General features: G+C 42.4%; 1 protein-coding gene across 2 annotated transcripts; it reads right to left on the bottom strand.

Annotated features, from left to right (window-relative positions):
- Positions 1 to 611: 611 nt before the first annotated feature.
- SCG2 (secretogranin II) lies at positions 612 to 16,109 on the bottom strand. 2 transcript variants are annotated; one of them, XM_065675007.1, is made up of 2 exons: positions 15,837 to 16,109; positions 612 to 2,790 (listed from the first exon to the last, which is right to left on the bottom strand). In XM_065675007.1, the coding sequence occupies exon 2, from the start codon at positions 2,774 to 2,776 to the stop codon at positions 899 to 901; it is 1,878 nt and encodes a 625-aa protein (XP_065531079.1). In that variant the 5' UTR covers positions 2,777 to 2,790; positions 15,837 to 16,109; the 3' UTR covers positions 612 to 898. The 2 variants fall into 2 exon arrangements, with proteins under 2 accessions (XP_065531079.1, XP_065531078.1); XM_065675006.1 differs by lacking the exon at positions 15,837 to 16,109 and adding an exon at positions 6,342 to 6,413.
- Positions 16,110 to 20,829: the final 4,720 nt, after the last annotated feature.

The following is a 20,829-nucleotide window of genomic DNA, read 5'->3' as shown; positions in this document are numbered from 1 at the left end:
GTCTCTTTCTTTGTGGTGGCCATAATGAGAGATAGCGAAGAACCTGCCTGCAGAGCTTCCCGGGGTTGCTGCTACACACATACAAAGGTTCAATTTTGTATTTATTTGGAGCTTCGTCATAAAGTCTGTCTCAGCTTGACAGATCATCTTCCTCCCAATGCCAGGAGATATTATCAATTATGTGGGTCCAGTTTTCTGGAAAGGTAATGTGGTTACTGCCCTGGTTGACTTCAGCAAGCTTTTCAGGTACACACTGCCCTGAAAGACAATGCCAGTCAGCCTTCTCACAGCCCAGAAAAGCAGACGTGTGCTATCAACTTATTTTATCATAAAATACTAAACTCCAGAAGAGCTGTCTGTAGAAGTAAAAATATATGTTTCCGTTTCAAATTAGTATGACTTCATCAACTGCCACAAAGAAAACACAGCCTATTGTCCAGAAATAATTTATTCATCAACAATAAAACACTGAATAGAAAAAGCCTTGTAAATAAAACTATATATATAATGCTTTATTTTTTTTATTTGATACTCCACAAAAACCACTACAGACAGTAACAAAATAATCCAATTAATCTTAAAAATTTCAAATTATAATTGTCATTCTTCATTTATCATGTTTTATTAACAATGTAAAGGTCATTTGTTTACATATTATAGATTTACTTGATTTCATTAAATTATTTCTTAAAACACTTCAAGCAATTTGTTGGTTGCCTCATCATTTATAACATATAGAAGTATATCAATAAACAATATAACAGCTCTGAGAAAGATATGCAGACTGTTCAATGGTAATTAGTCTACCATTGGTTGTTTAGTGGGAGAGCAGGAATAAATTACAACTGAATTGGGATAGAAGTCAACACATTGCAGAGAAATAAAGTTTGGGGAACAATTACATGTTTTCCATTGCCCGTTTAGTAATGTGATCACTTTCAAGCTCTGATTTCTCCTGGTTTAGATACTCTAACACCTTTGTTAGCATATCCTCATCAAGATACTGCCTGTTTTGGGTGTCATCATTTTCTCCAGCCATGGAAAGCCTTTTGCTGAGTGAAGCCAACTTCGCAGCCTCCTGTGGTCCCAGCTGACTTAGGTGCTCCCTGATGGCCTGGTCCAGCTGGTCATCTTTCTGCAGGTTGCTCTCAGAAGCTGGAACTGGGACTCGTTTCATCTGGTTCATATTGATAACTTCAGGATATTTTGCCAACACCTTTGCCAAGTAATCGGCCAGCTCTTCATCCTTCTCATTCAGTTTCTCGTACTCCAGTTGTTGCCTTTCCAAATCGTTCAACCAGGCAGCCTTAGGAAATGGGTGCCCTTTCAATCTTCTGGGAATGTAAGACAGTCTTGGCAAATCATTTTCTTGATTAAGACGATTTAGGAAGTAGGAGGGATTCTGATTAGCTAAATTGTCAGTTCCCAGAAGACTGACTATATCTTCAACATTGAGGTCTTCAGGTAGATTTTCTGGAATAAGATTAAGAGGTTGCTTAATGTACCCATTTTTAGAGTTTACATTATGTTTAAATATATCTCTCTGTCCTAGATTAGTTTCAGTGATCTCGTCGAGGTCTTCTGGGAATTCTGCTTCCTGCTCAGCTTCCAACCTTTCACTCTGAAGCTGCTTTTTTTCTCCAGATTTCAACATGTCTATTAAATCCTCGGGAGGAATTTGTAAATTCCTTGAGATTTCTATCAGCTGAGCTATAGACTGAGGATCGAGTTGCTTATCCAAAAATGTGGGTGCTCTTTTTTCCTCAAGTTCTCCTCCAGTCCTTAATTTCCTATTCCCAGCACCAGCCATCAGCCTCTTCAGGTAATAATTCATTAGCTTTGAAACATCCTCTGACATTTGATCTTTATTGTCTCTTCTTATTTCATCCTCAAGGAAGTTGAGTTTCCCTGACCTTTTCATTTCATCGTCAATCTCCTCTTCATGTTTATCAATTTCCTCTTTGCTATCTTTTATCTCTTCCTGAGTTTGACTTTCCACTTTTTCTTCTATGGGATTCCAATCTTCCCCTCCAACCACATCTTCATAGGCAATGTTATTCACTTTATATACATCATCTTCATCATCTGTATACAATTTCTGGTCCTCATCCAACCTTTCTTTCTTATGGTTACTAGGTCCTGCCATCTTCCCCAACTCCTGAAACACAGACTCCAATGTAGCAAGGCTTTGGGGTGTGTATTGCTCTTCCACTATTTCATTAGTACGCTTGAAAGGACTGTCTCTTGAGCTGTCTTCATAGTGACCAAGTGGCATTTTGAGATATTTTTGCCATCTCTCAGGCCACTTGTAAGCCTCGTAATCATCAGTTCCTCCAGCTGGAAGATTGCTGTCGGAACTCAGACCATAAAGTTTATTCTCCTTTGGGCCAACTTTCGACTCTTTCTCAGCTTGCCTCAAGGCTTCCAACATTACCTTAACCCATTGGGACTCATCTTCAGTCAAAGAATCCCTTAAATTGTCTGGTAGGTGAACCTGATCTTTGCTTTCTTTCTGTTGCAGGAGGTATGGGATGCTCTGATAAGAGTTGTAATCAGGGCTGCTTTCTCCCTTGTTAGCTTGCTTGCGAAGATCTTCTATGTATTCCAAAGCCTTGATCATATCAGGATTTGGAAACCTTTGTAAGTTTTTCATTACATAGTCTGGATCTTTCTGAAGCAGCTGATGCTGCTGGAAGGAAGCTGCATCAACCCAGCAGATCAGCACAAAGAAAAACGTGAGAGCTTCTCCAAGCTGGAAGGTTTTAGTTTCTGCCATGTTTAAAATGTTTCCTTGAAATAAAGAGGAAGAAGAAGAAAAAAAAAAAAAAAAGAAAAAGAAAAAAGAAGCAGTTAACATATGGAGACAGTCTTAGGAAACTGAGAAGTAAAATAGAAATTGATATTTTAAACTCATTATGAAGAATACCACAAGTGCTGCACATGTTTTTATTAATTATTGAACCCTAATGTAACTTGCACATGGAAGCCATATATTTTGGTGGAAATATGAGCTTTTCTGAGTCTTTTCTATGACTCCTCATTTTACTGGCAACTATCAGTTTCCTATGCTAGAAATTTCTTATCTCTATACTCAATGTACTTTATGAACATTGATTTCCCAGTGGCAGCACCAGAGAATAAAATATAAATCCTATATAGCTCATGAAATGCCGATAGAGGAACCTAGATGTCATTTTGATTATCAAAATGAAGACCTCAAATGGTAAAATCAGTATATCCATATATTTAAATGTCATTTTTAATATTTAAAATATTAAAGCTGCATATAGAAATACTTCATGAGATTATTCCATAGGGTGTGTAGTTTCATGCCAGGGTAATACAGCTGAATGATTTTATACTGCAATAAAATTAATGTAATGAAGTGGAAAACATGGCATATAAAATGACTTGCGAGTTTGTTTCTCTCATTACTGTCTGTGTTATTACTTTTTTGTATAGATCATAAAAAAATATTATTTGGATTATAGTTGAATTTTAGTTACGAGGCTCTGTGGGTGAACAATTTTCCTACAGGTAATGATCCCTTATATGAAGGACACACTATAATTTACCCTAAAGGTACAATATAATTTTACTGAATCCTTTAAAACCCATCTTGGAAATGAGCTCGGGTAGGTAGGTTCTGAGTGGTGATTTCATTCATTCATTGATTTCAGCAGAAATTGAATCAGGTCCCAGGACAGGCAGAAACGTCACCATTGGCAGAAGTGGGTTAAATTCAGTTAGAATAGATCAGTAGAAGCCCAAGTTTAGTCAGTCTGTCCAGCTTAAGTCAGCCAACAGTAAAGTCTGAAACAGAAGTGGGAAAAATATGCTTCTGACTAAGAAGATTACAGCAATGCTACGTATGAGGATAGAGCTGCACAAGCCTATCCTTGCAGGGAGCTTAGCACCCTTCACCCAGTGTAGCGAAACACTGCCATCACTCATTCCCTGGGAGATGCTCAAACACTGATACACCGGGGCTGTGGGACTGATAGTTAGATACTTTTCTGATCCAGTTACATTAATATGGTAGAATGATGAGAAAGAAATGATAAAGACAGAAACCACTTTGATTAATTGACCTATTTTGGTTCCTTTGGTTTTTGGCTTGGTAAAAGCACCTTGCTGAGACGCTGGTGGTTCGGTTTATCATGAAAGAGCTACACGTACCGCTATTTACCCACTGCTGCAAGTAGAATGTGTGTGAATACGCTCATTGCAGCTCACTTGTAGATTTTTCCACTCAGTTTTTGTTCCTAACATAATATGACTTAACTAAAGTTAACTAAATATCCTAACTAAATATGACTAAATAGTTAAAGCAGTACCAGTTCAGACAGCTGCTTTTTGGTTGTGTTTTTTCATTTTTTTTTTCCTGGGCAAGTAACAGCTGTAATAGCAAACAATTTCCCTGAACATTTCTGACTTCAAACCTGGGTACATTTGTGCATTGATTTTACAAAGGCTTAGCTCCAAACAACTGATTAGAAGGTCCCCCCCTCCAGATCCGAGTTTTCCCTGAAACAAAGCCAAGGCATCGCTTCCTTTTCTGTCACAGAAAAGGCAGTAGTCCTATACATGAATTTCTATCTCCCTGAAGAAAGAAAACACTTCACTACTACTTGCAGCAGGTAAATGAAATTAAGACTTTCTTTTCCACCAGAGAGACTGGTTATGAGCAGAGTTAGTTTGACTAGTGTATGAGAAACTGTCCTTTCCAAAGGGTGGGGGAAGGGAGAGTTGTTCCATAATTATCTGTCAGGCACCTCCCACTTACAGACACCAGGAACTCAACCTCCTTCCCTGCACAGAATCATGCATTGTTACAGCCTTTGTAAGAGTCACCAGCATCCCATTAGAATCAAAATGTGCATAGCAGGGCAAAGTTCAGTTTAGTGTTCCACACGAAACTGATGTTGCTCAATGAGACATTTCTGCAGCAGGAATAAAAGGGCATTGGCTCCCCTCTGCATATTTTGGGTGCATTTGTCTCTAAATCAATTTTCACATCTATTTTATTGGTAGATGATACTTGAAAGCCTTGTCAAATGGATCTGGGAATGATTCGTTTTAAAAGCTTTGAGTTCATGTCATAAAACCTTGTCATTAAATATACCGCGTTATCTAGGGTCGGAGGACTCCTCCCCAGTCTTTCAGACTTTAATCCCATTTAAACAAAACAGATAATATTTTTTACTATCCTTAGGATTTATACTAAACATTTTCCTCTGTGCCTCTCAAAGGACAATATATTAAAATGGCTGTTTTGTCTGCAGATGGATGATTGTGAAGCCAGCCTAGACGGGGAGCCTGGTAGCTAATAGCTGTTCTATTAGCACCTAACAAACAGGAAAATCATCTTTTGGTCAACAAATATAGAAGTTGCTATTTACTAGTTAGGCAATCGAGTTCACAATCTGACACGTACAAAGGCAATGCGGACTGGCAGAACTTCCCTCAAAACAGACTGAAAAATAAATCTCCTTTCTGGGATGTTTCCATGGTAGCACTAATTTTTTCTCACGATCCCTCTCAGCAGTCGTCTCCGATGTAAATGCAATGTTTCCAATGGAAAATTAGGATGAAAACTCATAACTTTTCCTACGGATGGTTCCCTACCCTGAGAGTCTAAGGGGGAATCTGATAGCAGTTTTCCATAAGGAAAATAAAGAAGTATATCACACATTCTTCCTTCCACTCACTTTTGCAATAAGTAACAAACACAACTGCAGTAAATTTCCCTTGTTTTTAATGCTATCCAACCCTTTAACATCTGCAAGGGACTCAAAACATGAACAAAAATAGCAATATAGTCAGAAGGGGAAAAAACCCAACTCCCAAGCAGTTCTGAATGTATATACTGCCTGTCTGTGAATGCATACATCTGGAAAGTTGGTCAGATGTGTTTGCATCCAGAGAACCAATTAGTCTGTATTTTGACGTGACTGAAAAGCCTTGTTGGCAAGCTGGCACTCCTGAACACAATCACAAACAGAAACACAATACTTTCTGCCTTTGGCCACGATAGATGGATGATATATTGATGTAGATGTAGATCTAGACAGAGATAAAGACAGAGATACAGATGTAGATAGATATAGATGGATATAGATATATAGATATAGATAGACAGAGATGGGTGTAGATGCAGAATGTATCTCGCACTGTAGGTCTATATTTTGCAGACATATGTTTCATCACCAGCGCCAGCTACAGCCCACCACCTCTCTGCTGTAGCTCGCGTTTTAGCTGAGGCTCTCTCTTTGCCGTGGGTCCCTCCCGGGTGGCAGCCTGCTCCGCGGTGCCCGGCCGCCCCCCGGCGCAGCCCCTACCTGCCAGCGCCGCTCCCGCCGCTCCCGCCGCCGCCGCCGCCGTCGCTTTCAGCACTGGACAGCGCCCGCTTATACTGCCCTCGCCGTCCGTGACGTCAGCCGTGCGCTCACGCTCCGCCGCCCGGGCGGTGGAGCCTCGGCAGGGCCGAGCCGCGCCCGTGGGGAGCCGGTCGTGGCCAGCGGGAGCCTCCCCGCAGCCCCCCACTGCCGTCAAGGGTAGAGAGAACACGGGAAGGGGAGGGAGATAAAGGGGAGATAAAGGGGGGGGATGGGGGTGGGAAGGAAAAAGACGAAGAAAGGGAAAAAAGAGGAAAACAGAAAAAGGAAAAAAAGGGGGGAAAAGAAATAAAAGAAAATAGAAAGTAAGAAAAAGAAAAGGGGGAGAAATAGGGGAGAAGGAAAAAAGATTAAAGATGCAAAGAAAAGGAAAAAAAGAAGAAAAAAAGGAAAAAGGGGGGAAAAGGGAAAAGGAAGGAAGGAAGGAAAAAAGAGAAAAGAGGGAAAGGAAAAATAGGGGGAGAGAAAAAAAGGAGAGAGAAAAAAAAGGAGAGAGAAAAATAATGAAATGAAATGAAATGAAATGAAATGAAATGAAATGAAATGAAATGAAATGAAATGAAATAAATGAAATGAAATGAAATGAGGAAAGGAAAGGAAAGGAAGGAAAGGAAAGGAAGGAAAGGAAAAGAAAGGAAAGGAAAGGAAAAATAGGGGGAGAGAAAAAAAGGAGAGAGAAAAATAATGAAATGAAATGAAATGAAATGAAATGAAATGAAATGAAATAAATGAAATGAAATGAAATGAGGAAAGGAAAGGAAGGAAAGGAAAGGAAGGAAAGGAAAGGAAAGGAAAGGAAAGGAAAGGAAAGGAAAGGGAAAGGGAAAGGGAAAGGGAAAGGGAAAGGGAAAGGGAAAGGGAAAGGGAAAGGGAAAGGGAAAGGGAAAGGGAAAGGGAAAGGGAAAGGGAAAGGAGAAGGAAAGGGAAAGGGAAGGAAAGGAAAGGAAAAGGAAAAGGAAAAGGAAAGGGAAAGGGAAAGGGAAAGGGAAAGGGAAAGGGAAGGAAAGGAAAGGAAAGGAAAAGGAAAAGGGAAAGGAAAGGAAATGGAAAAGGGAAAGGAAAGGAAAGGGAAAGGGAAAGGGAAAGGGAAAGGGAAAGGGAAGGGAAGGGAAGGGAAGGGAAGGGAAGGGAAGGGAAGGGAAGGGAAGGGAAGGAAAGGAAAGGAAAGGAAAGGAAAGGAAAGGAAAGGAAAGGAAAGGAAAGGAAAGGAAAGGAAAGGAAAGGAAAGGAAAGGAAAGGAAAGGAAAGGAAAGGAAAGGAAAGGAAAGGAAAGGAAAGGAAAGGAAAGGAAAGGAAAGGAAAGAAAAAAAAGAAAAGAAAAGAAAAGAAAAGAAAAGAAAAGAAAAGAAAAGAAAAGAAAAGAAAAGAAAAGAAAAGAAAAGAAAAGAAAAGAAAAGAAAAGAAAAGAAAAGAAAAGAAAAGAAAAGAAAAGAAAAGAAAAGAAAAGAAAAGAAAAGAAAAGAAAAAAGAAAGGAGAGGAAAGAAAGAAAAGGAGAATGAAAAAGAGAGAAAGAAAAAAGAAAAAAAGAAAAAAGAGTAGAGGAGGGGGGAAGGGAAAGATTAAGCAGGCAGGCAGAGCACAGTCAGGGCCTTCTGCTTTTCAGCTCCCATAGCCCAGGGGTGTTGAGGAGCACTGGGAGAGAAGTTTATTAAGCTGAGCAACATCTCGGGTTTTAGGTGGTGACCAAGCCAGGGGCAGGTTGACACGCTGGGGCTGTGGGGCAGGAGCAAGGCCAGGGGCACGCAGGGGCTGGGAATGATGGTGAGACAAACCGTGAGGAAGCCCATGCGCTGCAGCAGCACAGTGCACGTGTGCACATGTGTGTATCTGTGTGCATGCCTCGCGCAGCTGGCCTTCCAACAGCTACAGTCAGCATGGCGGTCTGCGATCTTTTTAATCCACTGAATGAGCCATAGGAGCACAGTTCTGGCTTCCTGACAGGGTGCAAAGAATCCACAGCATCCGTGGCCTCTTCGTCAAGCATGGGAGGCCCAGGAGCTCTGGACCAACTGCAGCATTCTGATGAGGGCTATTTGCTTTTGGGATAGGAGGGAGCTAAGGGAGGGAATGACACACCACCACTGTATGTCTGACATAGATGGAAAAACTGAAGGTCAACAAGGAAAGATAAGGCAGAAGGGTTTCTCCTCCCCAGTAGCTCCAGTGCAGAAGCAGCTGGAGAGAGATTACCCATCCATGGCACTGCCTGCAATGCCCTTGCAGTTTTAACTCCTTCCTGAGCATTCCCTATGCAGAAAGGCCAGCGCTTGCACTGATCACTAGGATGAGTAAATACCACCCTTCCATAAATCAGAAAGCATGAAATGTAACACATTGCTTCAGCTGCTGCTCTGGGTTTTAGCTCATTCCTTCTGCTTCCTTTCTATTCCAGAAGGGTTGTTTTACTTTGGCTTTTAAATAAGGGCTCCTTTTCCCACAAAATAAATCTTTTCTGACAATTCTGACCTTTTACAGCACAAAATGCAAAAAACCTAGGATGAATGTACCTTCCAAACCAATAAATGTTGCAAAATTAAATTGTTGTAAGAACAGCAAGGTAGAAATAATTGCAGCCATGAACACAGACAAAAGGACTACCTTTGCTGTGTTTGTTGTAATTTGAATGATCTCCATTGTTGAAATGGAGATTTGGAAGCCTCTTGTTTCATCTTACATAGAGCTGTTTGTTAGTGAAATATAGGACCAGTTTTTGTGTTGAAACTCTTCAGCAGCAGCTGAAGATACCATCCAAAATGCTCCCTTTCATCAGTGGGCCCAGAAAGAAAAGAGACAAAAGAAAGGTTACCTTAGGACCCATGACAGCATCTCTGAAAAAGGGAAACACAAAGGCATCTGCTGCAGTAAGCAGAAAGCAAGGACCAAGTTTCCCCTGAGCAGCTGGTAGCGGTATTGCTGAACACCGCATTCCCCTTCAGCAAGGCTCTGAATGCCCACAAGACATAGAGCTGCAGACATTGTTACTACTAATGCACCTTAGCCCATGGAGAAGACAGTCATCGCGAACAAAGCAAAATGAAAAAAATACAGCAAAACAAACCCAAGAAGAAAAATGTTCAATTCAGATTTTTGGGAATTTTCTCGTGCCCCTGCAGGTATTTCCAACAGACTCGCGTTTTGTACATTCTGCCACCAAAGTCCTAACATTTATCTAGCAAATTCTTTCCAGTGAAATCACCCTGCTGCCCCCCATCCATCTACCCCTGATCATCAGGACCAGTGCCTATCTCAGACAACCCCGATTAATTGGCACATCAGCACGATTCCTTCCTCTGCTCCGTAAATACGCACTTGAGATTTACGGTGTGTGAAGTCAGGCAGACGCTTGGCTTAGGTCTGCCATGGCTATTTTGGGTTCAGTGGATAAGATTTACCGAAGGGTATACACAATTCAGCTGTCAATTTTAGTCCACGTCAAGAAGTGTTGTGTGGACTTTGTGCTTGTGATTGATTGTGTCCACAAAGTCCTATAAGGAAGTACTTAGTGAATGTACTTTTGTTGTATTGAGTGTATGGCATTCTTTTCCTCAGAGTGAGTCATGCAACAGAAAATTTGATCTGTTCTGTCATTAGAGGTTCCATGGCATTTTATGCAAGAGTAAGATCACATCACAGCATCTCTGAATGTTAGGAAATTGCATTAGAAGTAGCTCAATATCAACTGTTTAACCAGAGGAGCTTGGTAATCTTGTTTTTCTGAGCGCATTTTGACCATGCTGCATCTTTTTGTGGATCCTGGGAACAGACCGGCAGTAAGCACAATGGGTTTTGTGAACAGCTTGCCCTGTCACATGCTCTACCTTACATAGCTATGCATCATGAGCAGCTAAAAGTTAAGCTATCAACTCGGTATCTTGCATGTTAACTGAGGAGTAAAGTTTCAAAGACATTTTGTTTCATTTCATTTAAGACAGAGGTCATGGGGTTTGAGGGTGTATTTTGCTGCAGCAGTCAGGGGCAAGAGGACTCCAGCCCACTGTGTTGTGTCATACCCAGCTAGAAGATCATCATCCCTAAAGTTAATGGAAAAGGAAAAGTCAGGACAACTTGACGCCAAGAGGTAGCAAGGTCTGACATAGGGCTTGGTGTTGTTGCCCTTGTGCCCATTCACCAAACAGCACCAGCACTGGTGGGGCCAGTGGCAAGAACCACCACTGTTCATGGACCACAGTCTCCCAATAAGACCTGCCTCCCACCACACATGCCCAGCTCACATGAGAGGGTGAAACAATGATCTCTCTGGTATGACCATCCCGAAGGTAATGCACAGCAGCAGGCAGCACACTTGTGGCTCTTTTCTAAACACCAAAATAGTGTTCAGTTTGTGCAGTTCACTTCAGCTCTAGCTCTCTCCTCCTCTAATTGGTGTCACCAAAGACAAGTACTGCTTAAAGATACAGCGGGGTTGTGTCAATATTGATTATTTCACCCTCCCCTTCCTCTGTTTCCAGTGGCAACTAAAAATAATTTACAATTCACTACAGACATGGCATTTCTTGCAGAGTAAGTGCCATTGTCACATTGAAATTCAGTCCATATCTGACTGGCATATCTGCATTTATTTGGTATATAGTAAGGGGGGGAGAGGTCTTTTCTCAGAAAAAGCTCATCTGGCATCACAGATATAGATGCTTTCAAATTATCCTAGTTTTAAAATACTTGAACTCTGCTTGTGTCCAACATCAGACTTGTTATTTTGTGCTCATTCTGTATGCTTGAAAGAGCAAACGTATTTGTATGCAAATATTTTTGGCCTCCCTAAATTTAGCACATAATAAATGGCTCAAATTTCATTACCAAAGCTGTAAGGCGAGGGAAAAATACAGCATTGTAAGGAAAAGCAAAAGCTTTGCAGTTTGTAACCACAGTCCTTTAAAAGCGTGGATGTCAAGGCAAGCGCCTGGTGCCTGTAGATCACTGGGTTTTATTCCATGCTGCAATGGGATTAAGTAGCCTGACCCACATGCCTCCCTGAAGGTTTACTCCTCACTCCATAGGGACATTTCAAGAACAGCTTTTGCAAAGAACAGAAAATAACCTCAAAATAGATCCTGACTTTTACCCAGCATTTACCTGGTCAGGTTTCAGGCTGCCTGCAAGTAAAAACAACTAGGAAGAGAAACCTTAGGGCAAGACTTGACTGCTGCCTCTGAGACATGGCTTTGCACTGTGGACACACCAACAACTATTTGTTGGTGTTGCTTTTTCAGCAGAAGCCTCCCATGCCCCAGGTGGGAGGTTTCCCCTTATCCACCCTGGGATGTCTGAGATCCAGGCACTCCGTATGTGCGAGGCTTCCTTGATGCTGGAACGAACGGTCCCTCTGCAGGAGCCTGTGCAGGTGCCTGTCCCAAGGAGGTACCATGGCAGCCTTGCTAAGGGCACCTCACAGGCTCTCCCTCCATGCATGCACACCAGCCTGCCCACAGGAGCCATCCTGGCCCAGCTCCTCATCAAGCAGCACAACCGCTTATGGCAAACTAAACCTGGTGGTGGTTTGTAATAGAAAACAGTGCTCTGTGCATACAGCAGTTTGGCCTTCCTGTACCAGGGTTAGGGTCATCCAAGGCTCAGCTGTGTCCTGCCTCCTTGTGAGTCCTATCCCAGGACTATGACATCCCTAAAAGATCCTCTCATGACTGCTGGGGGAGCATGACCTGCTGCCTCACTGTTCCTCCCTGCCCGATGAGCAACACTTACTATAGGATGCTTCAGGCTTGGGATACTTGTGTTCTACCACATCGCACAGACTGCTCATGGCAGGACACAACAGCTCACCTGGGACTAGAGGAAGAAAGAAGCCTCTGCTGGAAGGACGATGTAAAAGCAGAGGATGAATCAACCGGGATGGAGTTTACTGCTATACTTGTTCCAGTGCAGCCTTCAGTTTGAGTACCATGATCAGGAATAGCAAAATACCAACAGAATAAGGAATATACGTCTTCTCATATAACCACCAAAGTATTTTTATCTCCAGGCCTCCCCCACATATGTACTCACATATTTTCTTTCGTGGAGTTTCAAGGCTCTTTACAAGCCTGTGGCATCTGCTTACCAACATTTGGTGTAAAAATATCAATATCTGCTCTGCATAGCTGTTCTGAGAGCTACATTTATCAGCCAGTAAAGATCAAGAGCCTCCTGGGAGCTGGCTGGATCAAACTGTCATGATTTCAGCACTGCTTTGCGTCAGACAGCAGAATTTAAAGTCAAAACACAGATAGTTTAGGGAGGAAGACAATGCGAAGCCCTGAGTCATACCCTGCTGAGGGTGAGGAGAACAGATTAATAGACAGCAAACATGAATGAAACTGAACAGCTCATTTTAGTCATGAGGCTGCTTCTGAAACCCAAAATAGGATTTATTTTTAGTTGTTGAGCATGAAAAGAGGGTTTTGTTTGCACCTTGCCAAGGAGAAGATGAGAAAAAGAGTTTTAATTAGCATGAGGCAGGCTCCCCTTTCCTTGACACCCAGAGGAGCTCAGCAGTGGGAAGCGATCAGGGAAGTTTTGCTGCTCACAAGCAGCTTTAAGGATGCACCACCCACAAGACTTTGCACAACCTGACAACTTTTAGCATCATTCAGACATAGAAGATGCAGCCCATGCTCCTGCCCCAGCCAAACCCCCTTTGCCACAGCTGAGTCAACCCCCCCCCCCCCCCCGATGATTGCTTATAATCAGGTCTTATGTTTTTGAGGAGCTGCACTGCTCCCCATTGCTGGCTCATGGGGGAAGGAAACAAAGCAACCATGGCTTGGCAGCTGGAAGACCTGCACAGGCTCACCTAAAAGCATTGGAGATTACTTAACCATAACCTCCAGCAGCTGTGGCAACAACCAGCAGCAGCAGACAGCAAACCCATTTTGGCTCTGCTTTTCTGAGTGAGTGCTGTCTGCCCATGACAATCTCCTTGGCTGGTGTGAGGATCCTGCCAAGGGGTACTTGGGTCAGCCAAGGTTGACCTTCAGTGATGCGTCTTCATGAGAGAACACAAAGGTCTTACATGGGGGTGAAAAAAAGGTGGCACAGAAGTGATTTGTGCACCCATTGATGTAATTTTTCATTTTAAATAAACAGATAGAAGTGATTTCACAGCTGTGCATAGCTTTAGTTGCATTATTTAGACCTCTGCTAAATCATTTCAGCAAATCTGCTTTGCAGAAACTTCATGATCTTGGGGCTAACCCATCTCTATCCCTTACTTACATTAAGGATTCATTAATTTTCACATTAATCACTCATAAACATGAAAAACCTCAGTGATTTTTGATCTTCCTGTGTCTGGCAGAAAACATGCTGGTTTTTATCTGCTGCCTTGTCTTGCAACACAGCATAGGCTGCAGAGTAGAAAAACTGCCACTCCAAAATTAACAAGTTAACACTCCTGTTCTGACTCTTCTTTCCTTTTTTTTTTTTTGGGGGGGGGGGGTTGGTTTTTTGGTTTGTTTCTTTTGTTTTGTTGTTTTTTTGTTTGTTTTTTTTTTTTGAGAATCCGATCATTTTCAAAGCTTGAGCTGTGTGCTTGCCTTACTTCACATAGGCAAATGTCCTTCTATTCCCAAGTCATAATGGCAACTGCTGCTTCAGCATGCAAGAATCTATCTATGTATCTGATGAAGCTAGGAGGGCAAGAAGCCATGTTCTGTTTCCTGGACCAAAACGTCATCACGTTTTTCTCTTGCGTTGTCTTTGATAGTGCCATTAGTTTCACCAGTGCCATTACAGCCTTTTTGTGGTCATAGGTTTGTCCTTATTTGCTTAGTAAGTATATGCCCGCATAGGTTCCAACCCTGTTGCTACAGTAAGTTATATAGATCTGGGTCAAAACCAAATTTAGCATTTGGTCAGGAATGTGACAAAAGCAGAAAAAAGAGACTCAGTGCGAGGCACAGCACAGAGCCAATGTTATAGAATTTCTTCCTGGAGACAACTTCTCCCACGAAGAGGGCAAACAGATCGATTTGGTAGCTCACATGCACAAGCAGAACCACTTCACGTCATGCCCTTTTTTAAAAATACATAACAATTTTAAACTTAATTCAACACAGACATGAGTGATTTCATCAAAACGAGAGCACAAATTCGTATCATCCCATGTGGTTATAGCTATTAACATTTGCCTCATCAGTATCAAAGCAGAGAGCTTGTATTTTTAGGGCTGAACTGTACTAACTTTGAATTTCAGGCTACACAGACAGGGAGAGTTGGCTGGCTCCAGCGATAGCTTCACTAGTTTAGTGATTATAGGATCAAGGCAAGTCCACAACCTCAGTGAAAAAAGCAGAAGAGATACAGGGGTGATCTTTGCACCAGCTTTGCACCAGTCTCCTGCCTGGCCAGCCTCGCTGCTTCAAGTAGGTGGGCTGCGGTAAGGCATGCCCCATGGCTCATACAGCAGGACCTCCAGCCCAGCCCATTTATCAACTGGCAGAGGCACCCCCTGGACAGTGAGGGTTTAATGCCATCACCCAGCTGTGCAGGAGGCATATTCCTAACAGCAAGAGACAGAGAAATCAGTGTGGTCTGGGAGCAGTGAGCTGCCACCGTGCCTAAATGCACGTGGACAAGACACGATGCTCCATCCAATACAGGATGGGGTGGGAGTCACAGGATGGGTACATGTGGGGACATGGCACAACACATCCATCCACTGAAAAGATTAAGAGCTCTCTTAACACCTCTCATTTCCTTATAACTCAATCCTGTAAAGGTCTCTGGGGTTAGGAAAAAATTCCCAGGCAGGCTGCTTCCTTCCCTAGCAAAAGTTAAAACATAACTGGTGACATTATTTCCCAATCAGACTACAATGACACCTAGTAACACCTCTATAAACTGGGAAGAACACTTGTTTGAACCTCCAAACTGTTTTAGATAGCAGTCTTGCATCTCTCCCAGCTAGCGGAGCCTTGACTGGCAAGTAAAATCCTTACAATCAGGGGAAAATGCTGTGATTTTCCCCTACAGTAAATACTTTGTGTCTGATACACCTTACTGGGAAGCACCTGACAAGGGCTGTGTGCCCTTCCCAGCCCTGAGGCTCCTGCTTGGCATGATGTTTTCCTCCAGACTTGTAGCTCTTAGCTGTGTTTTGAAGCAGTCCTGCTGCTGCACTGCCATTGTGCTGCAGATCAGCACCTCGGATCCATCCCACCAGCAGCAGGTCTGTACACACAGGAAAACAGCACAGCCCAGGAACTGCTCACAGTGCAAGCTGCATCCGCCAAGGAATCAGTGGCCATCTTCCAAAAGAATGACAGGTGTCATCAATATCTACTGCATTTGAAGTGACACTGGATCCCATAGAAGTGTTCCAGTTCACCCAAAATAAATTGTTTGAAATACATGACAAAAGCAACTTATTGCAGCTGTTTAACATCAGGTCACAAATCACTGCAATGAATTACTGCCAGCCTTACCTAGAGCGTGGCTTGCATAGATGTGAGGTCAACTGGGAGTTGTTTGGCTGGTTGTGGTTTTCCACTAGTGTATCTGAAATCTGATTCAAAAGGCCAGACACTACATCTGGCACTGGAGATCTTGTCTGAGGAACTAAATGGATTACTTGTCCATGCAGAGAGGTTTTCACCATCTGTTGCAGATGTGATATTGATGAGGTACTCAATTTTACATGACTGTTTCATTATATTATTGTATACAAAACAAGCAATCAAAACCAAACACAACCCTTCTTGTTTTTAATCAGGAAGTCATGACCATATATGTTTGCTGAAGTGGTATCTTCTCAGCTTCTCCTGAGGTGCTGTTGCCTGTAGCAGCAGATGTATGTTTGCTCCAGACAACATCACGCTGCTGCTTGATGTTCTTTTCAGATGATGGCTGCAGGAGTTGTCCCAAATCAGTGGCTGTTTGTACATGCCTGCATTGGCTGGGGCACAAAGCTCCATTTCTCATTCCTCATCCTTCCTTCTGGAAGGACCTGGCCGTGGCTGGTAGGTACAGATTCGGTCCTGTGTAGCAGTTCAGCCTGATCTCCTGCAGAAGGAATTCCTTTCTCAGTGCTATGCTTTGTGAAGGATGTCAGTTCCAGTCCTGCTGTTTGTTGAACGGAGGTATTCTGTACAGAACAAGAAGAAATGGGAAGGAAGAACTGTAAGTTGTGAGGAGACACAGCAGAAACTCTTAAGCAAAAGAAACAGTTCGGTTGTCAGTGATGTAGCTGCAATACGCGATCCAGCCCAGCCAAGAAGATGTATGCTCCTCGGGAGATCACAGCCAGAGACTCTGAACTGGAAAGGCCAGATGGTGTGGGAGCTGAGGCAGGAATATTGAGTCTCTGTTTCAGCATCTGGGTCGAGGAGGTGGGACCAAAAGGTAAATAGGCTGCTGGACAGTGATACTAAATGTATGAAATGGGACTTAAATACAAGAGAAATCTTAGGGAGAATAAGGTGAAGTGAGAAGCATAACAGAGCAGATCCCAGCACAACTAACCTGCAGGGAAGCAAAAATAAAGCAGAACATGCTCCCAAAAGTAAATCCATACATATAGCTGCAGTTATGGTCCCTGATTTTTACCCACCAACTGCATACATGAATTACAGCCATTTATTTGCCTTAGAAAAACAATAAAACAATAGAATTCCAAGTATATGCTTCAGTTGTAATAAGATCAAATAAATTTGTAAGATTCAGAAATTAAAAGCATACCTAAGTGCTTTGAGCAGCAGGGAGTGTTTGTTGAATGAGAGCCCTTAATCATGATTTTTATTTATTGTTTACAATTCTTAGTTCTAAGTTTTTGTTGTTCTTTCCCACAGCTGCTCAGATAGCCAGGCATCTAATGGCAGTCAGCATCACCCAGAGAGTGTTAACTTGGAAACTAAAAAGAACTGCAGAGGCTTTTCCATGCCAGGGGCATCAGACAAAACAAAACTAAACCTTTCTTTTATAATCATTACAACCAAATCCAACCACTCCTTTTACTAAATAGCAACACTTCAAGAGAAAAGATCCCAAGAAACTAACAATCAAACGATGATTTTCAGTCAAACAGATCATAAACCAAGGCTACAAATTTGATTGGTATACTGACCATCAAAAGTGACATCTACAGATTCCCACAATCCACTGATAAATGGGGTATCTTCCCTTGGATATATCGCCTTTTATCTGAAGACTATTCTGACCTACAGAGTACCTGTTGAATTTATACTTTTCGTAGTGCTGATGTAAGTCCTATATTCATAAAACCACATGAATTTTAATAGTGCTGAGCAAGTCTTGCCTGACATATCAGCTGCATTAGCTCAAAAAGGATGGATCCTCAAACACCATCGAATATACCCACATGTGCATAAACTTATACACATCCCAAAGGGGTTGTTTTATCAGGGTTTTTTCAGACAGAAATGCGATTCAGCTATGTTGTTTTCCAGGTCCCTGAATCCTTGGACACTGCAGACAAAAGTTCTGACATGACCCTGTCTCTCAATGAGGTCTCAAAATACTTGTCGTGTTGTACATCATGCCTCTCCAAAACTTATTTTCAAGTGTCTTGTCAATGTAGAGCTGTCTTGGAAAGTAGTTGTCACTCCTACACATTGCTTTCTGCTTTATTTAGAGACTATCAACAACCTTTAAAAAATATGGAACAGCTGTGATATAAAAACAGATCCAGCTCTAAAATAGCATCCTAGAAAGAATCAGGAGTCCTTGTTTTGCTTGGTTATAGCAAGTCTATCCACTCTATTGTACAGAGAGACCAGGTAGACGTGACTGTAATTAAGAACAAGCGTAGCACTTACATTAGGAGAGAGGGTTTAAATTAACATTTCACAGATGATGGACACTTCCTAACATATGTTTTATCTGCAATAGAACTGTCCTGGGTTCAGCAGCAGCAGTCATTTTTTCCCCTTCTTAGAAGCTAGTGCAATGCTGTGTTTTGATCTTTTGGCCTGGGAACAGTGCTGATAATGCCAATGTTTTCAGTTGCTGCTCGAATGTTTGGTCTGGCCAAGGACCTTCTGAGCCTCGTGCTCTGCCAGGGAGGAGGGGAGGCTGGGAGGAAGCAGAGACAGGACACCTGACCCAAACTGACCAAAGAGGTATTCCATACCACAGCACGTCATGCCCAGGATGTAACTGGGAGTTACCCGGCAGGGCTGGTTCACTGCAGGGTTGGACGAGGTATCGGTCGGTGCTCGGCTGGGGGGAGTGGGGCGAGTTATTGGTCAGCTGGTGTTGAGGTGTTGTATTCTTTCCTCTTGTTATTTCCTTTATCATTATTATTATTGGTGGTTGCAGTAGTGATTTGTGTTATACCTTAGTTACTAAACTGTTCTTATCTCAACCCGTGGGAGTTGCATTCTTTTCGATTCTCCTCTCCGTCCCTCCAGGAGCAGGGGAAGGGCAAGAAGGGGGGGGAGTGAGTGAACGAGGTTTGTGGTTGGGTTTAAACCACGACAAGAACTCTCCATCATATTTTTGTACTATTCTCTACTGTGTCTAACAGACTGAAACCTTGGTTGGAACCAGCAAAATCTACTGTGAATTATTTATATTCCAGTATTGCACATAGATTAAGCCATTATACTAGTCTGTGGGAACATACATCATCTTTTAGTCTCATTTTCTTCTGGTCTGATATGGTTCAGATTAAAGAATAAACCCTGTATGTGTAAATAAGAATGTGTCCCGCTATTCCTTTCACCCTGATTTGCAACACTTTACAACATCCTGCTACAATATAAGTCTTCCTATAGGACCACTTGCAGAGAAGAAAGGAGAAGAGTAGCGCTCATCGCATTTTTCTTACCAACCTCCCCATGACCTTCCCATAGACGTTTTTGTGAGCAGTACAGGACATAAGTCAAAGTCTTGGTGGCCTAGCTGCTGATTAACAGTAACTCAGGGACCATCCTATTAATCTTATGAGAACCAAAGTTATGTAAGATATTTGCCAGTATATTTTATCTCGAGACGTTCTGAATAGCTACCTTCACAGAAAAATTGTATCACAGATACAAGGAACATCTCCTTGATAGATTGTTTGCTATTCTCTCCAGTGCAATTCTGAAATATTTTAAGGAGGTTTACTTATGACCCAGGAAAGGGAAAATAAGTAAATAATAAGAAAAAAGAAAAGATCAGAATCAAAGATTTCGCAGTTGATGCAGCCGGCTGATATTCGTGACCTCCTGCACTATTTTAAAACCTAGATCAAAGGTGCACAAGACAAAGGCAGAAAGACAGTTAACTTGCAGTACTGAAGAGTGAAGCAGAAGTTTCTAAAACTGAAGTGTTCACTTTTATACTGACATATTGGCAGCAGAGCATTAGTCAGCCAGCCAGAGAGTTTTCATCTAATATAGGTATATTAGCATGCAGTGCCTGACTACACTTTGATTTGAAGCAAAGCAAGGCAGGCTCATTCTCTCCAGCAAGTCAGACTGATGCATTCTCCCAAGAATCATGCCTTACAGAAAAATAATAATGAAATATTAATCACTTCCTATTTAGAGCTACAACTGTCACAAATGATGCAGCACTCTCATGTACTACCTCTTGCTGAAAAATTGCATGAGGAATACAGTGAACATTGGCTGCTTCCCTGGCAGAGGCAAAGCTTGGGCTGTACAAGCACAGTGGCCAGGCCATAGCTGCCTGCACGAGCAGGGACAGTGCCTGAACACCACAAGCATGGGTCAGCTCAACCCGCCTGTGGTGGCATCAGGAAACCCACAGCAGCTCACCCATTAACCACTAGCATACTGCTTGTCAATTCAACCCTGTCTTCCTGCACCAGTGTGGCCCATGCTTACAATCAAGAAAATGCTGTCAAAGAGTACCCACAAAGCTTTGTCTAAATACAAGCCCTACAGACTAGGCAGCTCTCCCATTCCTTGCTGGCAATAAACAAACTTCATCAAGAATGCAGTAGAGAAGAGGAAAGCGCAGCAAATGTGTTCGTGTGAGGGTTTATGCTCGGAGCGTGCACACAGCCCTATTGAGAGATCATCTTGAAGGCTCCATGTGAGTCTGGAAGCTGTTCATTTAGGAATCCAGCTCAATGCCCCATGACTTGCAAGGGCTGTCATTCAGCTGAAATAGCAAATAATGAGAAATAATTTCTCTGAATAGCTGATAGACAAACCAGAGCATGAAACTTATTTGCATAAAACAATCATTGTCATTTCACACACGCAAATCTCTGGCAGTCAAAACCTCACAGTAGATCATTCAGGGACTGAAGGCAAGAAATTAAATCAGATGTTTGCAAGAAATAACTCATCCACTTGTATCTGGCATAGCACTGCCTCATTACTGGATATTGTCAATGCTTCAAGCTGTGACCTATTGCCAGAATCCCAGGACATAAAACCCGTGTGACATCTTAAGATACACACTTTGCTATTACATGCTGCTGTAAATGGGCTAGGAAAATCA

Source organism: Lathamus discolor, chromosome 3, assembly GCF_037157495.1.
Source record: "Lathamus discolor isolate bLatDis1 chromosome 3, bLatDis1.hap1, whole genome shotgun sequence".
Classification (NCBI taxonomy): domain Eukaryota; kingdom Metazoa; phylum Chordata; class Aves; order Psittaciformes; family Psittacidae; genus Lathamus; species Lathamus discolor.
Note: the sequence above shows the minus strand (reverse complement) of the source record. Positions and strands in the feature narration are given on the sequence as shown.